Source organism: Triticum dicoccoides, chromosome 2A (assembly GCF_002162155.2).
Source record: "Triticum dicoccoides isolate Atlit2015 ecotype Zavitan chromosome 2A, WEW_v2.0, whole genome shotgun sequence".
Classification (NCBI taxonomy): Eukaryota; Viridiplantae; Streptophyta; class Magnoliopsida; order Poales; family Poaceae; genus Triticum; species Triticum dicoccoides.
The window spans coordinates 117180457-117201635 of record NC_041382.1 but is presented as its reverse complement, the minus strand read 5'-3'; the positions used below and the strand labels follow the sequence as shown (position 1 = coordinate 117201635).

At 46.7% G+C, this 21179-nt stretch overlaps 1 protein-coding gene across 1 annotated transcript; it reads right to left on the bottom strand.

Annotated features, from left to right (window-relative positions):
* Window positions 1–9421: 9421 nt before the first annotated feature.
* Window positions 9422–13940, bottom strand: LOC119353722 (probable inactive receptor kinase At5g10020). The gene is made up of 3 exons (XM_037620374.1): window positions 12948–13940; window positions 10452–12131; window positions 9422–10207 (listed from the first exon to the last, which is right to left on the bottom strand). Exons 1-3 carry the CDS (start codon window positions 13873–13875, stop codon window positions 9627–9629), a joined length of 3189 nt encoding a protein of 1062 aa, XP_037476271.1. The 5' UTR covers window positions 13876–13940; the 3' UTR covers window positions 9422–9626.
* Window positions 13941–21179: the final 7239 nt, after the last annotated feature.

Here is a 21179-nt window from a genome sequence, read left to right as displayed (position 1 = left end):
GAGGACGCCGACCGGGCCTGGAGCGGGAGCTCCTTCCCCTGGAGCTCGGGGACGAGGGAGCAGGAGGCGACGCGGGGGCTGTCTCAGGCCCCAGATCGGCTCGGGCTGGCCGCGGCAGGGCTCGCGGGGCCGGCGGCGGTGGGGAGTGCTAGGGTGAGGTGACGATGCCACATGGCGGCGCAGGGGTGGCTGGAGACGGCCAGAGACGACGTGGCGCGTCCGGATTGGTCCGGAGTGCGGTAGCGGCGCCAAGTAGCGGTGGGAGGCTGGTTGTGCACGGAATTCGAGGATGAGGTGGGGAGTGCGGTTGGCTAGAGGTAGGGGGTAGGTTTAGGCTAGGTTAGTCCAAAAATGGACTATGAAAGGTGTATATATATAGAAGGGGCTAGGGTTAGGGGGTTTCTGAGCCCTCCGATCGTAATCGAACGGTTCCGGTCGGAGGGGGGTTCAGTGGGCTGGACTTGGGCTATGTAGGAGGGTTGGACTGAGAGGAGAGAAACGAACTGCAGCCCGACATGGGTTTCCGAAGACCGAAAACGTCCGACGAAAATACCGGCAACGGTGACGCTATATATTTAACGATTGGGCTATCAAACGAGCTCCGAATGCGACGAAACTTGACAGGCCCTCTGTCTACACTATAATAAGACCGCACGCCAAGTTTCATCCCATTCCGAGATCATTTTTCGGCCACTCACGAAACGAGGAAAAAGGGGCGCCGGAGGACATAGGAGCGCCGGATAGCAAAACGGACAACGGGGAAAAAGCTCGGATGCATGAGACGAACATGTATGCAATGCGATGCACATGATGACATGATAAGATATGCATGACACGCAAGCAAATGACAAGGCAACAACAGCGAATAACTGAAAGACACCTGGCACATCGGTCTCGGGGCGTTACGCACTAGCACCCATATCACATAAGCCATGATAACAATGATCTCCTATTTTAACAGAAATAACAGGCACACCTACCACAGGTCTATGTTTATCTTTAGCACAAGGTTTAGCAATTCTAGCAGTTTCACCGCAGAACTCAATAACATGCCCATCAATATTATCAGACAAGAGATCTTTAACAGTAGCAATATTAGGTTCTACTTTAACTTGCTCAGGAGGTGTATAAGTTCTAATATTGCTTTTACGAACCACAGTTGAAGCTTTAGCATGATCCTTTATTCTAACATGGAAAGGTGGTTTCTCAACATAAGAAGTAGGAACAATAGGATCATTATAAGTGACAGTCTTTTCTTTAACTTTAATAGGTGCAGCTACTTTTACTTCTATGGGAGGATGATATTTAAACCACTTCTCCTTGGGGAGATCAACATAAGTAGCAAAAGATTCACAGAAAGAAGCTACTATCTCAGAGTCAAGTCCATATTTACTGCTAAACTTACGGAAAATATCGGTATCCATAAAAGATTTAACACAATCAAACTTAGGTGTCACACCTAACTCCTTACCTTCGTCGAGATCCCAATCTTCAGAGTTGCATTTAATTCTGTCCAATAAATCCCATTTAAATTCAATAGTCTTCATCATAAAAGAGCCAGCACAAGAAGTATCGAGCATGGTGCGATTATTTTTAGAAAGCTGAGCATAAAAGTTTTGAATAATTGTTCCTCTTGGGAGCTCATGATTGGGGCATGAATATAACATTGATTTAAGCCTCCCCCAAGCTTGAGCGATGTTTTATCCTTCGCGAGGCCAAAAATTATATATATATAATTGCGATCACGATAAACAAGATGCATAGGGTAATACTTTTGATGAAATTCCAATTTCAATCTTCTATAGTTCCATGATCTCGTATCATCACATAGCCTATACCATGTCAATGTGTCTCCCTTCAAAGATAAAGGGAAGACCTTCTTCTTAGCAACATCATGGGGTATACCTGCAATCTTAAATAATCCACAAACTTCATCCACATATATTAAGTGCTCATCAGGATGCTTTGTTCCATCTCCTGTAAAAGGATTAGCTAGCATTTTTCTATCATACCCAAAGGAAATTCAAAAGGAATTTCATTTTCAATAGGTTCAGTAGGTTGAGGAGCAACTCTTTGCTCTACTGGTTGGGGTGAAGATACCCCGAACAAGCCCCTTAGAGGATTACTTTCCATACTAACAAGTGACAGTAAATTTCAGCACACTATATAAATTTTTCCTTACCAAATTCTACCTACCAAAGGCGCTTCACTCCCCGGCAACGGCGCCAGAAAAGAGTCTTGATGACCCACAAGTATAGGGGATATATCGTAGTCCTTTCGATAAGTAAGAGTGTCGAACCCAACGAGGAGCGGAAGGAAATGATAAGCGGTTTTCAGCAAGGTATTCTCTGCAGGTACTGAAATGAGTGGTAACAGATAGTTTTGTGATAAGATAAATTGTAACGAGCAACAAGTAACAAAAGTAAATAAAGTGCAGAAAGGTGGCCCAATCCTTTTTGTAGCAAAGGACAAGCCTGGACAAACTCTTATAATGAGAAAAGCGCTCCCGAGGATACATGGGAATATCGTCAAGCTAGTTTTCATCACGTTCATATGATTCACGTTCGGTACTTTGATAATTTGATATGTGGGTGGACCGGTGCTTGGGTGTTGTTCTTACTTGAACAAGCATCCCACTTATGATTAACCTCTATTGCAAGCATCCGCAACTACAACAAAAGTATTAAGGTAAACCTAACCATAGCATGAAACATATGGATCCAAATCAGCCCCTTACGAAGCAACGCATAAACTAGGGTTTAAGCTTCTGTCACTCTAGCAACCCATCATCTACTTATTACTTCCCAATGCCTTCCTCTAGGCCCAAATAATGGTGAAGTGTTATGTAGTCGACGTTCACATAACACCACTAGAGGCTAGACAACATACATCTCATCAAAATATCGAACGAATACCAAATTCACATGACTACTAATAGCAAGACTTCTCCCTTGTCCTCAGGAACAAACGTAACTACTCACAAAGCATATTCATGTTCATAATCAGAGGGGTAATAATATGCATAAAGGATCTGAACATATGATCTTCCACCAATTAAACCAACTAGCATCAACTACAAGGAGTAATCAACACTACTAGCAACCTACTAGCACCAATCCTGGACTTGGAGACAAAAATTGGATACAAGAGATCAACTAGGGTTTTGAGATGAGAGGGTGCTGGTGAAGATGTTGATGGAGATTGCCCTCTCCTGATGAGAGGAGCGTTGGTGATGACGATGGCGATGATTTCCCCCTCCCGGAGAGAAGTGTCCCCGGCAGAACAGCTCTGCCGGAGCCCTAGATTGGTTCCGCCAAGGTTCCGCCTCATGGCGGTGGAGTCTCATCCCGAAAGGTTGCTTCCTGTTTTTTTCTCGACGGAAGACTTCATATAACAGAAAATGGGCATCGGAGAGCCACTAGGGGGCCCACGAGGTAGGGGCGCGCCCTGACAGGGTGTGGGCCCCTAGTCTTCATCTTCGGCGCGGATTTTTTCTTATTTGTTATAAGATATTCCGTGGAGTTTCAGGACTTTTGGAGTTGTGCAGAATAGGTCTCTAACATTTTATCCTTTTCCAGCCCAGAATTCCAGCTGCCGGCATTCTCCCTCCTTATGTAAACCTTGTAAAATAAGAGAGAATAGCCATAAGTATTGTGACATAATGTGAAATAACAGCCCATAATGCAATAAATATCGATATAAAAGCATGATGCAAAATGGACGTATCAAGACTCATCTCCGGTCAATAACCAATAGCAGAACCTGGATGCTCATATTGGTTCCTACATATTCTACGAAGATCTTTATCGGTCAACCCGCATAACAACATACATTGTTCCCTTTGTCATCGGTATGTTACTTGCCCGAGATTCGATCGTCGGTATCCTCATACCTAGTTCAATCTCGTTACCGGCAAGTCTTTTTACTTGTTCCGTAATGCATCATCCCGCAACTAACTCATTAGTCACAATGCTTGCAAGGCTTATAGTGATGTGCATTATCGAGAGGGCCCAGAGATACCCCTCCAATACACGGAGTGAAAAATCCTAATCTTGATCTATGCCAACTCAACAAACACCATCGGAGACACCTGTAGAGCATCTTTATAATCACCCAGTTACGTTGTGACGTTTGATAGCACACAAGTTGTTCCTCCGATATTCGGGAGTTGCATAATCCCATAGTCAGAGCAACATGTATAAGTCATGAAGAAAGCAGTAGCAATATACTAAGCGATCAAATGCTAAGCTAACGGAATGAGTCAAATCAATCACATCATTCTCTAATGATGCGATCCCGTTAATCAAATGACAACTCATGTCTATGGCTAGGAAACTTAACCATCTTTGATTCAACGAGCTAGTCAAGTAGAGGCATACTAGTGACACTTTGTTTGTCTATGTATTCACACATGTACTAAGTTTCCGGTTAATACAATTCTATCATGAATAATAAACATTTATCATGATATAAGGAAATATATAATAACTTTATTATTACCTCTAGGGCATATTTCCTTCAGAATATGTAGGAGCCAATATGGGCATCCAGTTTCCGCTATTGGTTATTGACCAGAGAGGTCTCTCGGCCATATCTACATATTTCTCGAACCCGTAGGGTCAGCATGCTTAACGTTCGTTGATGATATAGTACTATATGAGTTATGTATGTTGGTGACTGAATGTTGTTCGGAGTCCCGGATGAGATCACAGACATGACGAGGAGATCCGGAATGGTCCGGAGGTAAATATTGATATATAGGATGATATGGTTCCGCCAAGGGGTAAAGCCCACGGGGCTTTAGGTCGGTGCAAAAGGAGTTTTGCGGAGGCCAGGGGGCCAAACGCCGGAGACCCTGGCATCTGGCCCTGGGCCAAACATCGAGGCACATGGCGTCTGGGCCAGATGCCAAGGATTGTGGTGTCTGGTCCTGGAAGTCTGAGAAGGACTCTTCATTGCGGGGAAAACCCACTTTGAGGGGGCTTTTACTCCAAGTTTCGACCCTAGGGCTCAACATATAAATAGAGGGGCAGGGCTAGCACCTGGAACACATCAAGAATCACCAAGCCGTGTGCCGGAAACCCCGTCCCCTCTAGTTTATCATCCGTCATAGTTTCTGTTGTGCTTGGCGAAGCCCTGCGGAGATTGTTCTTCACCAACACCATCACCACGCCGTCGTGCTGGAGGAACTCATCTACTAATTCGTCCGTCTTGCTAGATCAAGAAGGTGAGGACTTCATCGAGCTGAACGTGTGCTGAACGCGGAGGTGCCGTACGTTCGGGACTTGATCGGGACGGATTTTGAAGGTGTACGACTACGTCAACCGCGTTGATAAATGCTTCTGCTTTGCGATCTTCAAGGGTATGAAGATGCTCTCCCCCTCTCGTTGCTATGCATCTCCTAGATAGATCTTGCGTGAGCGTAGGAATTTTTTTGAAATTGCATGCTACATTTCCCAACACATAGGCCCTTAAGGAAGTGTGCCCCCCTTTCCTTGTGTGTGGGGGGCGCGAATTGGACAAGGGGAGGGAGTCCAACTCCCTCTCCCATGGCCGGCACCCCATGGAGGACTTTCCCCCTTGGGGGTTGCCCTCTCCTCCTCCAACGTATATATATTAGGGGGTTTTGCTCTATTATTTTATACAAGTTTTGGAGCCTCCTCTAATTCTTCTAGTTCTAGTTCTAGTTGGTCCTAGTTGACTAATTAGAACTAGACCAATCCTCTTTTCCTCATAATAAGAAGCCCAGTGTGGTTCTAATCACCTCCCTCTAATTAGTTCTGGACGGTGAAGCACTGACAGATCGTGAAAGCTTGATAACCCACAAGTATAGGGGATCGCGACAGTCTTCGAGGGTAGCATTTCACCCAAATTTATTGATTCGGCACAAGGGTAGCATTTTGAACAAATGATGGAGAGAAGGTCGTTGTGAAATTTATGCCGCGGAATTGTAACATGCTTTATCTTGGGTCGTCTCCTTCCCTTACGCAAAACTAAAGTACAAATTATTATTTGGGCTGGCCCCAAGCTGCTAGAGAGTTTTGGGCCCTGGGTGGACGTTGCAGACTGCCTTATCAAAATACACTCAACAGCAACTTCTTTTTAGATCTGCTAGAAAAAAGCAACTTTGTTTTAGTTGACCATACATCTGCTACATGGGATCGTGTGAGGCTAGAGGAATTATGCTTGCCAATTGATATCCCTGCCATCATCAGGATATCGCTTTGCACAACAGACATCGTTGACAGTTGGGCTTGGAGTTGAAAAAAGAGAGATTTTTACTGTGAGATATGCTTATATAATGATGATAAATACCAAGATGAGGAGAGGAGAGTGGATGGATGGACACATTATTGCATGCTTTTTTGTGAGATTGGTTGTTACACTATGGGCCATCTCGTGGGCACGGAGAAAGGCAATTCATGATAAGATTTTCCAGAGCCTGCCGGTCACACATGTGTTCGTATGTAGGTTCATTGATGAACTGAATATGGACCAGGCGAGGAGCTCGAGAACCACTGTAACCCCGGGCAGAGCAGTGGCAAGACCGAAGGCACCTCCACCAGGCTTTTATGAAAATACATGTGGACGCAGCCACGGCAAGAAATTGGGTGAGGGGTTCAGCGGTGGTTGTATGCCTATATGAAGGAGGAAACTACATCGGCAGCTCATCACTGGTAGTTCATGGCATAAATGACGCGGCAACTTTGGAAGTCATGGCATGTCTAGAGGCACTATCTCTAGCAAAGGATTTTATGGTTCAAAATTTTGTTGTAGCCTCAGACTCTAAATAGATTGTCAAGGATATAAAGGAAGTCAATATGGGAACAATATTAGGGAGACTCATAGGAGGTCTCAAATGTTTAATTGTATTTTTTTTCCCTTTGAAGGTAGAGCTACTAATAGCCATGCCGATAGGTTAGCCAAGTTCTCGCATTCAATCGATTAGGGGCGACATGTTTGGTTGGTCCAACCCATGATCCCTTTTGTATCCCAAATCATGTGGATTTTGAGCAATAAAACTTGGTTATACCCCTAAGAAAAACAACTTCTTTTTAGGCAGTAATCCTCACCAAATTATGCACTTCTTTGACAACAGTGTCCTTGAGGGTAGTGCTAAGAGCATATTATGCACTTCTTTTTAGGCAGTAATGCCCAGCAAATTATCAGGAACTTGAGGCTATTGATCAGTTACAGACATCCGAAGAGATCAAAACTCTGTTTATATATAAATCCAGTGCTAACGAAAGCCCTTCACCGCATGTTGTTCCTTCTTCTAGTATTCATCGTTCATCCCGCCTTCATAAACCAAATAGCGCTCTTCGGTATATCAGCAAATTGCGGTTGCAACTCCATTTACCCATTATCTTCAAACACCTATGTCTAACTGAATTTTACGGTCGCTCCTGCAGGACGGGCCCATGTGTTGGTTCATGGGTGTCGTCCCTCTGCGGCGCATAGAGGCTTGCTTTTGTGCATCACCTTTAGCTCGGCAATAAATTTGAGAATGAAAGCATAAATGGATACTCCCTCCAATTCATATTACTTGTCGCTCAAGCGGATATATCTTATCATTGAAATACATCTAGATACATCTATTTCAACGATAAGTAATATGGATCAGAGGAAGTAGCTTGTTTTAAAAACATCATGAGTGGATAGTGGGCTTTTAAATTAATCTTGGTGAATTTGCTCTGCGTCGAACCCACCATATTGCCTAGAGGGAGTGACGTCGATTATGTTAGTATAAGAGAGAAAAGTAACAATGTTTAAGCCAAACTCTAATTACATACACTAGTGAGCGCAATCAGCCGCCATCATCATGGACTACCCTAGCAAAGGGGAAACGTTTAAAACCCTAGCAAAGTTGTCCCTCGCGAATAGCTTCTTTGATTCTGAGCACGGTACACGCCAATACTGAAGGTTGAAGAAACGACCATTCCTATCCTTCCATATCTCATATCTGCCATGTGGTGTAAGCCAAAATGCCATCAAACTTTGGTTTGTCCGTCTTCGAGATTCCGGGGTAGCACGAAAGTAGCGACTATTAATTAATATGGATCGGAGCGAGTACTACTTCTCTGAATGTTTGGTTGCACTTGAGAATCATTTGATCGGTCAGCGAAGCATCCAAGCAGTATTACGTGCTCGCAGCAGGTGTTGATTCTATGTGGTATCCGCTGTATCGATAAAGTCTGAAACTTTTACGCTGTTTCATTCCATTCCATGTCAACGACAATGCAGCTTGGGAACCAGTACAAGGAAAACGTGCAAGCAAAAGAGAAAACTGTGCGCTCATCAGACGATCTTTATTACTTCCTCTGTTCACTTTTATAAGACCTTAAAGACATTTCAGACAATATACAAAACAGCCCATTTTAAGTAGTCTGAAATGACTTATAAAAATGAACGGAGAGAGTACCTCTGGCGTTCAACCGATTCAGCTCGGTCGCCCCCGTCACTTACTCGGGTGGGCGGACGGCCCGCTGCTGCTGCAGGCATTCACTCCGTCTCGCAACAGGGAACATTTCACGGTGACGTAGCACGCGCGTGGCAGACGATGATCTGATCTTGGCCCCTGCATCGACAGAGCCATCAATCAAATCGACCCAGCCGAACCTTCGCACGCAACGGATTCGAATTTCAGCAGCTAATAAGCGGGCGATCAGCCAATCACCAGCAGTAGCATCTGCGCATTCCATCCCATTCCCATGTGGTGTGCGGACAGAGGACCACAGCAGGCCTTCTGAATTTTCCGAAGCAAAATCATTCATGCCCGGCCCCATGACCCTCATCACCTCCTCCTCCAACGATCCAATCCAAGGACTAAAATCTTCCTCCAAATGCTCGATTCGGAGCCAAACCTCACAACCCCCACCTGTCCGTCCGCCGCCGGTTTCACCGTCCGACGACAACGACAACTCCAGTGGCGGTTCCGAGCACCTACGGCGGCGGCACCACCGCCGTCTACCGGGCTAGCTCGCCGCCGCACGGCTGCTGTCGACGGTTTGATCAGACAGCACACCGGCCTGGGAGAAGAGAACATGGCGCTGCCTGTCTCTCCACAGCGAACATTGAAGCGCCGCAGAGGCGACGGGCCGGTGCCAACGCAATAAATCATGCGCCAGTTTGGTTGCTACAGAGGGCACTAGGCATCAAGCACAAGCTGTAGCCGCCCCAGACCACCACCATGTGCCTTGTTTAAACCCAAAGGCCAGCCAGACCAGAGTAACTTCACACAAGAAAGAGAAGATCAACACATGCAGCTGCAGCAGCAACTGTGCTGGGTAACATGGACAGCACTCTGCACTTCACAGATCATCACAGGATCCGATTCTGCACAAAAACAAAAAAAATTGACGGGAGGATACCAACAGGCAACATGCTGGGGTGCCCCAACTGGGGAAGGAAGGAGAAGACAAGATGGCAATGGTATCAATCAATCAATGGACGGGCGGGATCAAATCCTCTTTTTACACTAAGAGTCACCAATCAAACAAACCCTGGCTACAGGGCTCTGGAAAACCCACAGAAAAAAGATTTGGGATGCACCACGACGACGACGAGAAAAATCGGTTACATGTACACTGGTGAACTGATGAAAGAAAGAAAAAACGCGGGGAAGCTCACGCTGTTATGGCGCACAAATCGTCGCAGACAGTCTTCATGTTAGGCCTCTCATTTACAGGAAGAATGCACCGGAGGGAGATGGCGAGCAGCTCGTCCATCACCCTCGGCGACTCTTCCAACCCGGCGATGTCCCGGTCGAAGCAGTCAGTCCCCCGCCCTTCCCTGTTGCACATCTGAACCCAGTCCGTCAGGTCCACCGCACCGGATTGCCCCGAGATGATGTCCCCCGCGCTTTTCCGCGTCAACATCTCCAGGACGACCACGCCAAACGCATACACATCGCCCTTGAATGACGGCATGGGCTTGGCCGTGTTTGCCAGCTCTGGGGCTCGGTACCCCAATGCTCCTAAGTTCAGTATTTGCTCGGCAATACCGCTTGGAGTCGTGAACCAATGGAGGCAGTAATCAACCAGCTTCGGAGAGAGGTCAGGACCGGTCAGGAATATATTAGTGGGCTTCAGGTTGCCATGAGGCAGGCCCTTCTCATGGTGTAGGAACTGGAGGCAACGGGCCAGATCAATTGCAATCTTGAGCCGTTGACAGACTGACAGGCGCGAGTATCTTCTAGGAGTCGACTCTGCACAGGGGCAAGGTCATATTTTCAGTAACTAATTACAGAAGAATATGTTTGGTATGCAGAAATGAATGAATTGGGAATTACATGCCGCAGATCCAATGATAATATGAACAAATAGTAGCAGGAACAATTTCAGAGATGATGAGTGAATATTTCATTGCAAGCAAGCAAAGTATACCGGCCTAAAACAAGGAATAATTCCAAAGGTTGCGGATTCAAAAGGAAATGAGCATGAGATAGTTACCATAAAGGTATAGTGCCAAGCTATCGCCATTGACATAGTCAGAAATAATTAATCTTTCTTGCTCCTTTGGCCCCCAATAGAACGCTCTCCATGAAATTATATTCGGATGCTTGATGGTGCCAATCCTTTTTATCTCCTTAGTGAACTCCTTTTTATGCTTTACAAGACCAACACGCAACCATTTCACTGTCAGGACATGCCCGCTTTGTAGTGCTGCCTTGTACGTTGTACCATGACTGCTCCTTCCAAGAACCTCTGCTGGAGCACGGGACAGGTCTTCAGCTGTGAAAACTAAGGTGTTGTCTAGGAAAATCAACTCTCCAACCAACCGGTCTGGTGAATACACTTCAAAAGTCACAGGTTCCTCATGGAATCTAGAATCAAGAAAATGTGGTGATGATGGCAACGCAGACCGAGGAGAAGACTCCCGAACAGATGCTGCAGCTGAGGTCTCAGTCACACCAGAGCTTGTAGATTCGACGACTTCCTTTGGATCAGCATATCCATATTCAACAGCAGCCTCAGCCAATAGCTCTTTCTGAGCAGACATTGATCGAGCTGCAGCTGTTAAGAGATGGTCATTTGAGAAACTTGTCTTCGTTGGAATGACATTATCTTTTTGATTCTTGAACAAATTTGGACGGCTTAATTTCCCGAGCTTTAGATCTCTGAGAGTAATCTGGCCTCTAAATCCGTTTCTTCCACAAAGCTCTTGAGACCTTACCACATAGATTGCCAATACTATGAAGATCACGAGCAAGACACCTCCAATGCAGCCAACGATGACTGCAACTTTAACACCAGCCTTATGTCCATGAGATTGAGACGCTCGACTCTGTGCAAGTCCACCATCGCCATTGTTTGGAGCAGGCAGACCATCTGGGAAAATTAGAAAGTCATTTCCGGGTCTAAAGCAAGTTAAGGGAAACTTCTCAAGACTTTTAGGAATAGTTCCTCGTAGATCATTGTAAGATACATTGAACATCTTCAAATCAGCCTGAGGCATATCAGGAATTCTGCCACTGAAGTGATTGTGAGATAGATCAAGATACTCCAATCCTTGAAGCTTGTTTATCTCATCTGGTATCTCGCCAGACAACTCGTTCATCGCAAGAGTAAGGGACTCAAGTCTTTGCAGGTTAGAAATTTCTGGTGGCAACTGACCAGATAAAGAATTGCTGGACAAATCAACAATCTTGAGAGAAGGTTGAGAAGATAGCATTATGGACTCTGTTGAATGAGGGCTCTGAAATGGAATAGTCCCAGAGAAGTTGTTTCCAGAAAGGTTCAACACTGTAAGAGTAGGCGACAGAATAAAAACAGGCAAAACAGGGCCACCAAGTGCATTCAAACTGAGATCAAGGAAAGATAGCTTTTGATAGGTTCCCAACACTGAAGGGACAGATCCCTTCAACGAATTGTTCCGCAACTTCAGGGTAACTAAGTTCTGAAACTGAGGGGCATCATTCGGGTAGCTCCCCTCCAGCTTGTTTGAACTCAAGTCAATCACCTCCACTATGCCATCCCAAGAACGCAAAATAGCTAATTCCCCAGAAAGCAGGTTCCCACTCAGATCAACTGAGACACACTTGCCAACAGTGGCTGGTAATGAACCTGATAGCACATTTGAAGAGAGATTCAACATTTTCAAAGTCGTAGAGTTCACAACTGGCATTGATCCTGCAAAATTACAAGGCACACAAGTCAATTACAGCTGTAGACATATGGCAATTATTCAAAGCTCCAAACTACTCAAGCTCACTAGTCACGAAAGATGTCCTTATATATTTTCAATAGCATATGATCTGTTGTGATAGCACTGAAAATAGTCGCATTGCATAAAGTCATATTAGCTACTTAGTTAGAATAGATGCAGGAACAAGTCTAGCACGGAAGAAACAAAGTGTCAACATGACAAATTCCTCTTGAGCATGCAAGAGTCAAACAGTTACACACTTCTATAAAATTTATTGCTAGGATGACATCTTGTAGACCCCTGCGCGAAAAAGACCAAAAGAAGAGGCTAAAATAAGCTATAGGCTAGTCATGCATGCGAGCAGACGGTTGCTGATCATCAGCATGGAAATGCAAATGCCATGATTTTCCGAGTCGCGACAAATTCTTTGGCAGAAAACGACATGCGAAATTCACACGAGAGCCAAATGTTTGGTGTGCTAATGGAATCCTCCAAGCAAACAGACATGTCCAGATTCAAGATGCAGCAAAGAATCTGCGCACGAGGAATTTGCCAGCATTAGAAACATTTGCGTTGTGGATGCCACCAATGCTAAGCACCTAACTAGGTGCTTGTGATCCAAGTACAACAACATTGTGGGAGCTCACTGGCCATCAACATTGGCAAGGCATCCAAAGCTCAAGGAGCAGGGAGCCAACATCACCACTATTCCAGCTTGGGTTAAGATTCACACTACTAGTAGATCGTGAAAATTCAACAATATATGTGTTCATTCATTGACTAGGGAAAGGGTGAGATACCTGAGAAGCCATTCCGGCTGAGATCGACCTCGAGAAGCCGCATCGAATTATGCAGGAGCGTCTCAGGCATCATCCCAAAGAGGCCATTACCAGCCACCCTGAAGACGGAGAGCGAGAACCACGAATCGAGCCTCGGAACCATCCCAGCAATCCCGGTGTTGCTCAAATCAAGGACCTCCAGGTTCTTGAACGCCCCCACCGTCTCGCTCCTGAAGAAGCCGCCGGCCAGCCTGTTGTGGCTGAGGTTCATGTACCTGGCCGTGTTCCCGATGCTGGTCAGGCTGGCGAGCTCCAAATCGACGGCCCCGGTGAACTGGTTGTCGCTGAGATCAATGTGCTCGGCGTTGCGGAGCTCGGCGAGCAGATCGCTGACATTGCCCCAGAAGGAGTTGCGGCGGAGGTCGATGCGGCGCAGGTTCTGCAGCTCCCGGATCCCATCGGTGGGGAAGCCGGAGGTGAAGTTGTTGTAGGAGAGGTTGAGGTGGACGAGGCCGGAGAGGTCGGCGAGGCGGCCCGGGATGGGCCCGTAGAAGCGGTTGCCGGAGAGGTCGAGGTGGCGCAGCGAGGAGAGGTAGCCGATGGCGGGGGGCAGGCGGCCGGAGAAGGCGTTGCCGGCGAGGGAGAGGTTCTGCAGGCCGCGCATGCCGGCGAGCGTGCCCACCTTGAGCTCCCCGGCGAGGCCGAGCCCGTCGAGCGCGACGGCGACGACGGCGCCGCCGTCGCACACCACGCCGCGCCAGCGGGCCGGGCACGCGCCCCCGCCGGCGCCGGCCTCGGGCGCGTCCGGCCGCGACCAGGATCCCAGCACCGGGTCGCGCCGCCGGTCCGAGATGCCCTTCTTAAACTCGAGCAGCGCGGACACGTCGTCGCCCCTGGCGCCGCCGCCGCCAAGCACCAGCAGAAGCAGGAAAACGTGGAGCGCGGCCATGGATGCGGGCTGTGGAGACAGGCTGCGGCTAGGGTTAGGGCTGGGAGCAGCGGCGGGGGGCGGCAGCGGCGGCCATTGGAGGGCGGGGGGGCTGGAGCGCCTGCGCGTGGGTGTGGAGGTCTGGGGGGTGGGGGTGGGGGTGGAGGAGATGTGCTCTGAGAAAGGCCAAATTTTTGGAAACGGGAGGGGATGGATGGTAATAATAACGGCGAGAGGGGAGAGAGGCGTCCGGTACAGACTGGAAAGTTACAAGTGGTTGCTCTGTTGCTGGTGTTTACCTTAGCTGTGACCCGCTGTTTACTTCTCTGTCACTGTGCAAACTATAGTATAGAATCATTCCTACTCTTATGGATGTGGATTATGCGGTGCTTATCTTGTACTCCCTCCGTTCCTAAATATAAATCTTTGTAGAGATTTCACTATGAACGACATACGGATGTACTTTCTCCTTCCTAAAATTCTTGTCTTACATTTGTCTAAATACGGATGTATCAAGTCATGTTTTAGTATTAGGTACATCCGTATCTAAACAAATACAAGACAAGAATTTTGGGACGGAGGGTATAGATGCGTTTTGGAGTGTAGATTTACTTATTTTGCTCTGTATGTGGTCCATAATGAAATCTCTATAAAAAATTATATTTAGGAATTGAGGGAGTATTAGTCTAGTGCTTGGCACTTTTGCAGCTAGTGGTATAGCAACTTGTATAATGAGGTTTTCTAACCTAAAAAGGTTATAAGATGGACCTGTTTTTGTGGTAGCTGCTAGTTTTCTTCATGTGCTTGTTTCATGTGTTTTACATCCAGTTTTTACTGCTGGATGGCAATGGGTTGGGCCATGAAAAGATTACATAGGATGCAGGGTGACCTGTAGTTGGAAGACAAGGTGCATCACATGATGTCAACACAAATGCTAGGAATGTGGAAAGCGCTTGGAAACAAATTTGGTTATAAATGGATGGCACCAAATCACATGTCACACTCATTACAATCCGAAACCTCAATTCAACAAAATAGGACGCATAAATAAAGTAGAAGAAGAAATCGTCATCCTCAGTTTACCTTTTCATGTGGCACCTGTATATTCAAGAAAAGAAAAGAAAACAGAATCATGTTGTAGCATAGAAAACATCAGCCAAGTTGTAAACAATCAAGAAGGCGGAAAAATAATAATGGTCTCCCAAATCAAGATAGCAAAAGAGGAAGAGAGAAAGAAATAAAAAGGAATCTAGGCAAATGATGTGTGCAGACACCGGGTACTGGTAGGAAAGCAAACGCCCCACATGCCCCTAGGCGAGGCGAGGCTGCTTCAGACTTTGACCCCTTTCCTCCAGCTCACCTGCGCTGCCCTCGCCTTCTTTCCATGCCCTCTTCCTTTTTTTCTGCCATCCCATGCTTTCCTCAGACCACTCAACAACAGCAGAGCAGGCTAGTACAGTAGATAAAAAATTCAGAAACAACACAACAGAAGTTTACAAGCAAAATCAACGTGAATGATGGCATGGCATGATGCTAAATAACAGCGGGAGTTGGAGTGCAGTAGCAGTAGCAGTAGTATTCATTTCAGCAGTAGTACCTTTCAGTTTTAGCAAGACACGGAGCTTAGATTCAGGAGCCTGTCCACATGTCCAATGATAAACTTTGCGTACTACTCCCTCCCAGGTGGAGTAGATCAGGGGGAGAGTTTTTATCCCTCGCGCGCATCCGAAGCGAAGGCTTAATAACACCGCCGATTTACAGGACAACATGTTTCTCCTGCCTCCCTGACGATGCAAAAAGAATAAAAAAGCAGTGATTTCTGAGGACGTTTGTCCTGAGTTCTTAGCTTTCTCGGTCCATGTTGGCTAGGTTTCTTGTTAAAAAAAGGCACATATTTAACACGACTCTTTCATGCTTTATTAAGAATGGAGGGGAAATGAGGAAATAAATGTTGATAGCAGTACTCCGTGAGACGGTGGGAGATTATTTGATCCGGAATGCCTGTTGTTAGGAGGAAACAGGGCTATGAAAATGACCCGGCGCGCCACGCTAACCAGCCGATCCGGGAGAGCGACGGGCTTCGTTCGGGGCTTGGAGTTTCTCGCCACCGAGGTCCGAGTTGTCCATGACGGAGACGCCAGTGGTGCCAAAAAGGATGCTACATACGAGCGGGATGGGAAAGAAAAAAAATGGAAGAACGTGAAGCTTAATCAGCGCTAGGTCACGGATATGGCTCCGGTTTCGTTTCGTAGAGGGGGCCAGCCGGCAAAGGCATGATTGGGCCTGACTGCACAAGTCAAATATCCCTCCGTCCCGAATCCTGAGCTGGAAAATGAAATCCTGCATGGAATTTTGCGTGATGATATCAGTGAAATAACGACCATGCTTAACTCGCAGCAATCAGCATCCGGCCATGTGTTGGGGGCAGCCTGGTGGCTGTCCTCGACGATTACTTAATCTGATCCGGCTCATGGCCGCATTCATTATGCGCCGCCCGCGCGGGATGCGGAAACGCGGAAAGAGTGGATTTTCGTGAGGATTAAGCATGATATTTACAAATCAATTGTTAATTTTTTTTAAAATTAATTTCAGGCGCATATGCACACACATTTGATTCCCTTGTGTCATCTCTGCGAGACTGTGGAGTGCTTAGGAAGTTTCGCTGCGTGGTTAGGTGGTAACAGATTTTTTTTGTCATCGGTGCAACGCGACGGTGGTCAGTTGGTTTGGAACATGCGTATGCTTGGCAGCTGTGCTGCTGATTTGTGCCGGGTTATTAAGTAAGTATTGTTTCGTCGTCGGCGCCGGAGAATCAAGAAAACCGAGTAGTAGAGATTAGTAGTGGCCAGGCCACCGGCGGGATGGATGAGCTGTTACCAGACCAAACCGAGTAAAACATTTGACACGCATGCACCGCGTTAGACAGCAACAGAAAATGTCCAGTACTATATTCTAAATTATATAAGCTGGACCATGCAGTATTCTTGGCACGAATAATGGCCGGTATTGATTTGAGCATTTGAAAAAGGGAAGAAAAAAAGTCCCAAGAGTAAAGGCCTCATTTTACTCTGCCGAATCATGCCATGTCCACCTCCATCTTATTTTGCTCTCTCGTTATTATCTGAATGGAAAAATAGAAATGTTTTTTATTAGTATTATTAATAGCAGTGCTTTTGCCCTCTTGATCTTGAATACCAGATCAAATCAGCCGATTAAGCCTCTGTGGTTATTCTTTCTTTTTTTTGCGAAAATCCGCCCGTAAATTATTCTGTGCACGTTTGGTGGAAATCAAACACCCCGGTTTGTCTGCCAATTCTATGCCACATACTAGTGGGAGAATATCTGATGCGCCGGTGCTTTTGATGCTCTCGGTGCACCGAATTCACGTTGCATATTTCAAAATGTTCAAAAAATCCTGGAAAAAAATTCAGCACATTCACACAACAACAATGTAGATTGTCATAAAATTTCAAGTCAGAATCCGAAACATAGCTCGAAAAACAAAAACGACAAATTCAACACCGAACAATACATAACATAAGTTGAGCTTTGGATTTGACCAACTATCACATTAATCTCAAAAACTCCTTTATTTTGTATCATAAAGAATGTTTCAAATTTTGTGACAAGATACATTGATGTTTGTGCCAATGTGTTAGATTTTTTTTCATATTTTTAAAAATGTTCCACGGCATCCGGTGCACTGGAGCATCACAAGTGTGGGTGCACAGGATACATTCCCACATACTAGTACATCTTTGCACTGTTTTCTTTTTTACAGAAAAGCTCTTAATTCTCTCGCACGCTGCATTACCTATATGTAGCATCGAGTCAAGTAAGATGTACAACATTCTTCACTTTTTTATGTTTCATGGGGAGAAGGATTGCAAGGACATGGGTTAGGCAGGCAGACACATAGAAAACGCTTTCACTGCAAAAATAACCGATTGTGTATAGTACTATTAGCTAGCCGGCTAAAGCTGCATGCATGCATGCATGGTCGCTGTCCTTAACTCGATGACCAGTGTCAAAGGGAGATGAGATGGAGCAAAGCTTGCTTGGGTTTGAAAACACCCGGTAAAGCTGCGTCGCCACCGGGCGCCATGATGCCTCGCCGTGCGTCTTTTGCAGACAAATAACACACGGCGTGATGGCACGTACAGTGCGTACGGTACCGCGCTCGGTTGCTCACTGTTCAAGGCAGTGCCCGCGTATAATTGTCTGCCTATCTAGCGTTGCTTGAGCAGGGACTTAACCTGAATGATTACCCGGCGGATGGGGTTAAGGACGACAGCATGTGATGTGATGGAGTACTGCTACTACGTAACCGTAAAATAAAAACATCAGAGAGAGGGAGAGAGAGAGAGAGGGATAGAGAAAGAAGAGTGTTTTGTGTGCAAGCAAATGAGCAATTGATGGTGGAAACATTTGATAGTTGTGTGTTTTCCTGCGTGTTTTCTGGTGGGCCCCTGAGGCTGACAGTCCGTTGTGTCCACTACTAGGAGGAGGAAAAAGGCAAAGGGCAAAAAAAAAAAGGGCCCTCTAGCTAGCCTGCAAAGAGAGGGAGGATGTACGTACGTATGGGCCAGGAATGTCAGAAGGATAAGGGTGGCCGAGGATAAAGATCTCTGAAGACTGAGCCAGCCAGCAGAGCCGAGAGAGACTGCAGTGAGCAGCAAATTTGCTTTCCAAAAGGCCTCCCACCGCCGGGCGCAGAGAAAGGGCTGGGGTGGGGAGTGATCTCAGCTGCAGAAAGCGAGCCTCGCCTCTCTCAGCTGACTAGGCAAAAACAAGTGGTTTCCGGCGGCCGGCCATAGAATATGCCTCTTGGGAGGATGGGACGGAGGGCCGGAGAGACCACCGCCGTGGCCGGGGCTCCTTCGGCCGTCGCGTTCCGTTCCGTGGCCGTGGCGGCATACGCTTTACAGAGGTGTAACACATGCGGGTTACAGCGCACGCCGCGTCTCCTCCTCTGTCGTCCGGTGCGGTTCGGTCGCCGGTGGGAACATGTGTGTATACTGTATAGTATACTGTCCGAATGCGACGACGACTGCGCGAACTTGTCTTCAGTTTCAAGGTATAGTGTGGTAGTGTACTATATTCTGTCGCCTCGTCGATCTAGCCCACTCTCCCGTCACATCCCGATTAATTCCACTACGTTAGCTCGCACTGTACCGGCCTGCAACCGCAAACTGCAACTGCAAGAGGTTGGTTCAGTTAAACTAATTCTATATAAATGCGGTAATGGACAAATGGTGCACCTGCAAACTGATGTGATCTCGCTTTGAACAGTAGGTGTGTGTGTGATCTGGTCCATCGATCTCGTGGAGCATGATGGATAGCCGATCGTATCCGCCGGTCAAACGCTCAACCGCTCCCCCGTTCAGAGGAAGGATTTTTCGGTTTTGGGCAAGCAGATCTGCTCCACACATTGCATATATAATTGCATTGTATGAGCTCGCACGTAGTACCTGCAATTAACTCTCCGTAGCCAAGGATCAAAACCGTATCGTATCAGTTTATAAGACCAACCAGCTGGCCGGCACTGGCAGTGGCAGGCACACAAATCTGGGCACAGGCGGATCCAGACAATCAGAAGAACAGGCGCAGGGATCGAGAACAGAGGTACCAACGCGATGCATGGCGGTACGTACTACGTAGGCATGTCTCCCGTGGCGGACGCGCGCCATGTGCGCGCGGCCAGGATGCCATGCCATTCAAGGCGGCCACTGTGGCATGCGCCAGGGGTAGTAGGCCACAGCGACACGACGCTTGCCGCAGAGCAGCGACACGATCGATCGCCGCAACACAAAGCCCATCCCCACGGGTGCTCGTGCTTGCATTGCCTGTGAGCAAAAAATATCCGTCCATGGACTCACTCCAGGACCACGTAGGTTGCTTGTGATCATATCATATCATGGCATTTCCCTGTTCTTCTCGATCTTTCCCAGCCCCTTCATGTTTCTTTCTTGACCTCTGCTTCGCGCCCATGTTATCGCCTTATCGCTACGTGATGTTATTGTAGGTGATCGAGCTAGCCTGCATGTAGTAATAGAGCAACATGGGAGGATCACGACCGACCGATCGGTCCGGCTGAAATCGATACCGATCGAAGCCACGCTGCCTTTTCGTGCAGAATGATGCTGGATCGCTGGTTACATGGGGTGCGTGTGTAGGGTTGGCGACATAGGGGGCTAGGAGGGAACGAGTGGCCGGTTAATTAAGGCAAGCCAATGGAATAAACTATCGGAAGTTCTGTTAGCGCGAGGTGGGACGGAGGCCGTTCAAATGTTCAATCCGTATGCATGCATGGCACATGATGGGCTGATACAATCATGCATGCTTGCGCGCCCTCCTGGCATGCCTGCCAGGGGATAAGCTCGCATGTGATCGGGGCAGAGAGAGATCGATCAACGGGGACGGACGGGGGAGAGAGGCTCCTCACGTACGTACACCTGTCAAACTGTGCACCAGCACCGGTACATTATTTGTTGCATCTTGTTTTGTTTTGTTTTGTTCCGTTATGTCTTTATAGCCAAGCCCGATTCATTTCTCACTGAAATGAGAAGGAAAAAAAACGGCAGTACATTTTATTCCTGAGGGTAAGATACTTCTTTATTTTTTTTTTAACATCAGTACAAACACAAATGCTCATATACACACACATAAACTCACCCACTGAATAAGCATCGTCGGAAATCCTGAAATAAACCCAGGAATAAATGAGAGCACCAGGATTTGAACCCTGGTGGACTGGGGATACCACAGTCCCTCTAACCATCCAACCACATGTTGGTTCGCAGATACTTATTTATTGGTCGGTAATATCTGTGCCGAGAACTGCCTCACCTAACATGAATGCCAAGTGACGGCGTTTTGACCGTGGACTATATATACATTTCTGGTGTGAACAATAAAAATGTTAAAATAAAATACTTTAAAAATATTTTCTGCATTGTTCATGTCTATGTGTTTTGCATGCTCGGCAAGTTTCATCATAAAGACACCTACCTATTGTGTCCTGAGCGAGAACAACAAAAATCAGTGCCCTAAAAAGGCGTTTTCCAGAGCACCTTTTTTTCGTTACACAAGACACATGAACTATCTTTTTCATGAGAAAATTTAGATGTGCAGAGAGGACATGGACATCCTTTTCTACAAAAAGAGAGGACATGGACATGTGCACCGAGCTAGAAATTGAAAAGTTTTTGACATTAGGAAACATCATTTTCGTCACCCGGAGCAAATGCTTCCAAAAGTTGTTTTGAATTAGCTCCCAACATTTAAAAGTGACACTATAGCCTTTTGCCATGTGCCTCCTACTT

Bases quoted from the DNA above. Each gene is read 5' to 3' on its own strand.
- LOC119353722 (XM_037620374.1), bottom strand. From the start codon at position 13,875: ATGGCCGCGCTCCACGTTTTCCTGCTTCTGCTGGTGCTTGGCGGCGGC. The intron at 12,132-12,947 runs GTATCTCACCCT...GTAATTTTGCAG, and splicing joins CAGCCGGAATGGCTTCTCAG to GATCAATGCCAGTTGTGAAC. The intron at 10,208-10,451 runs GTAACTATCTCA...GCCCCTGTGCAG, and splicing joins CTTGGCACTATACCTTTATG to AGTCGACTCCTAGAAGATAC.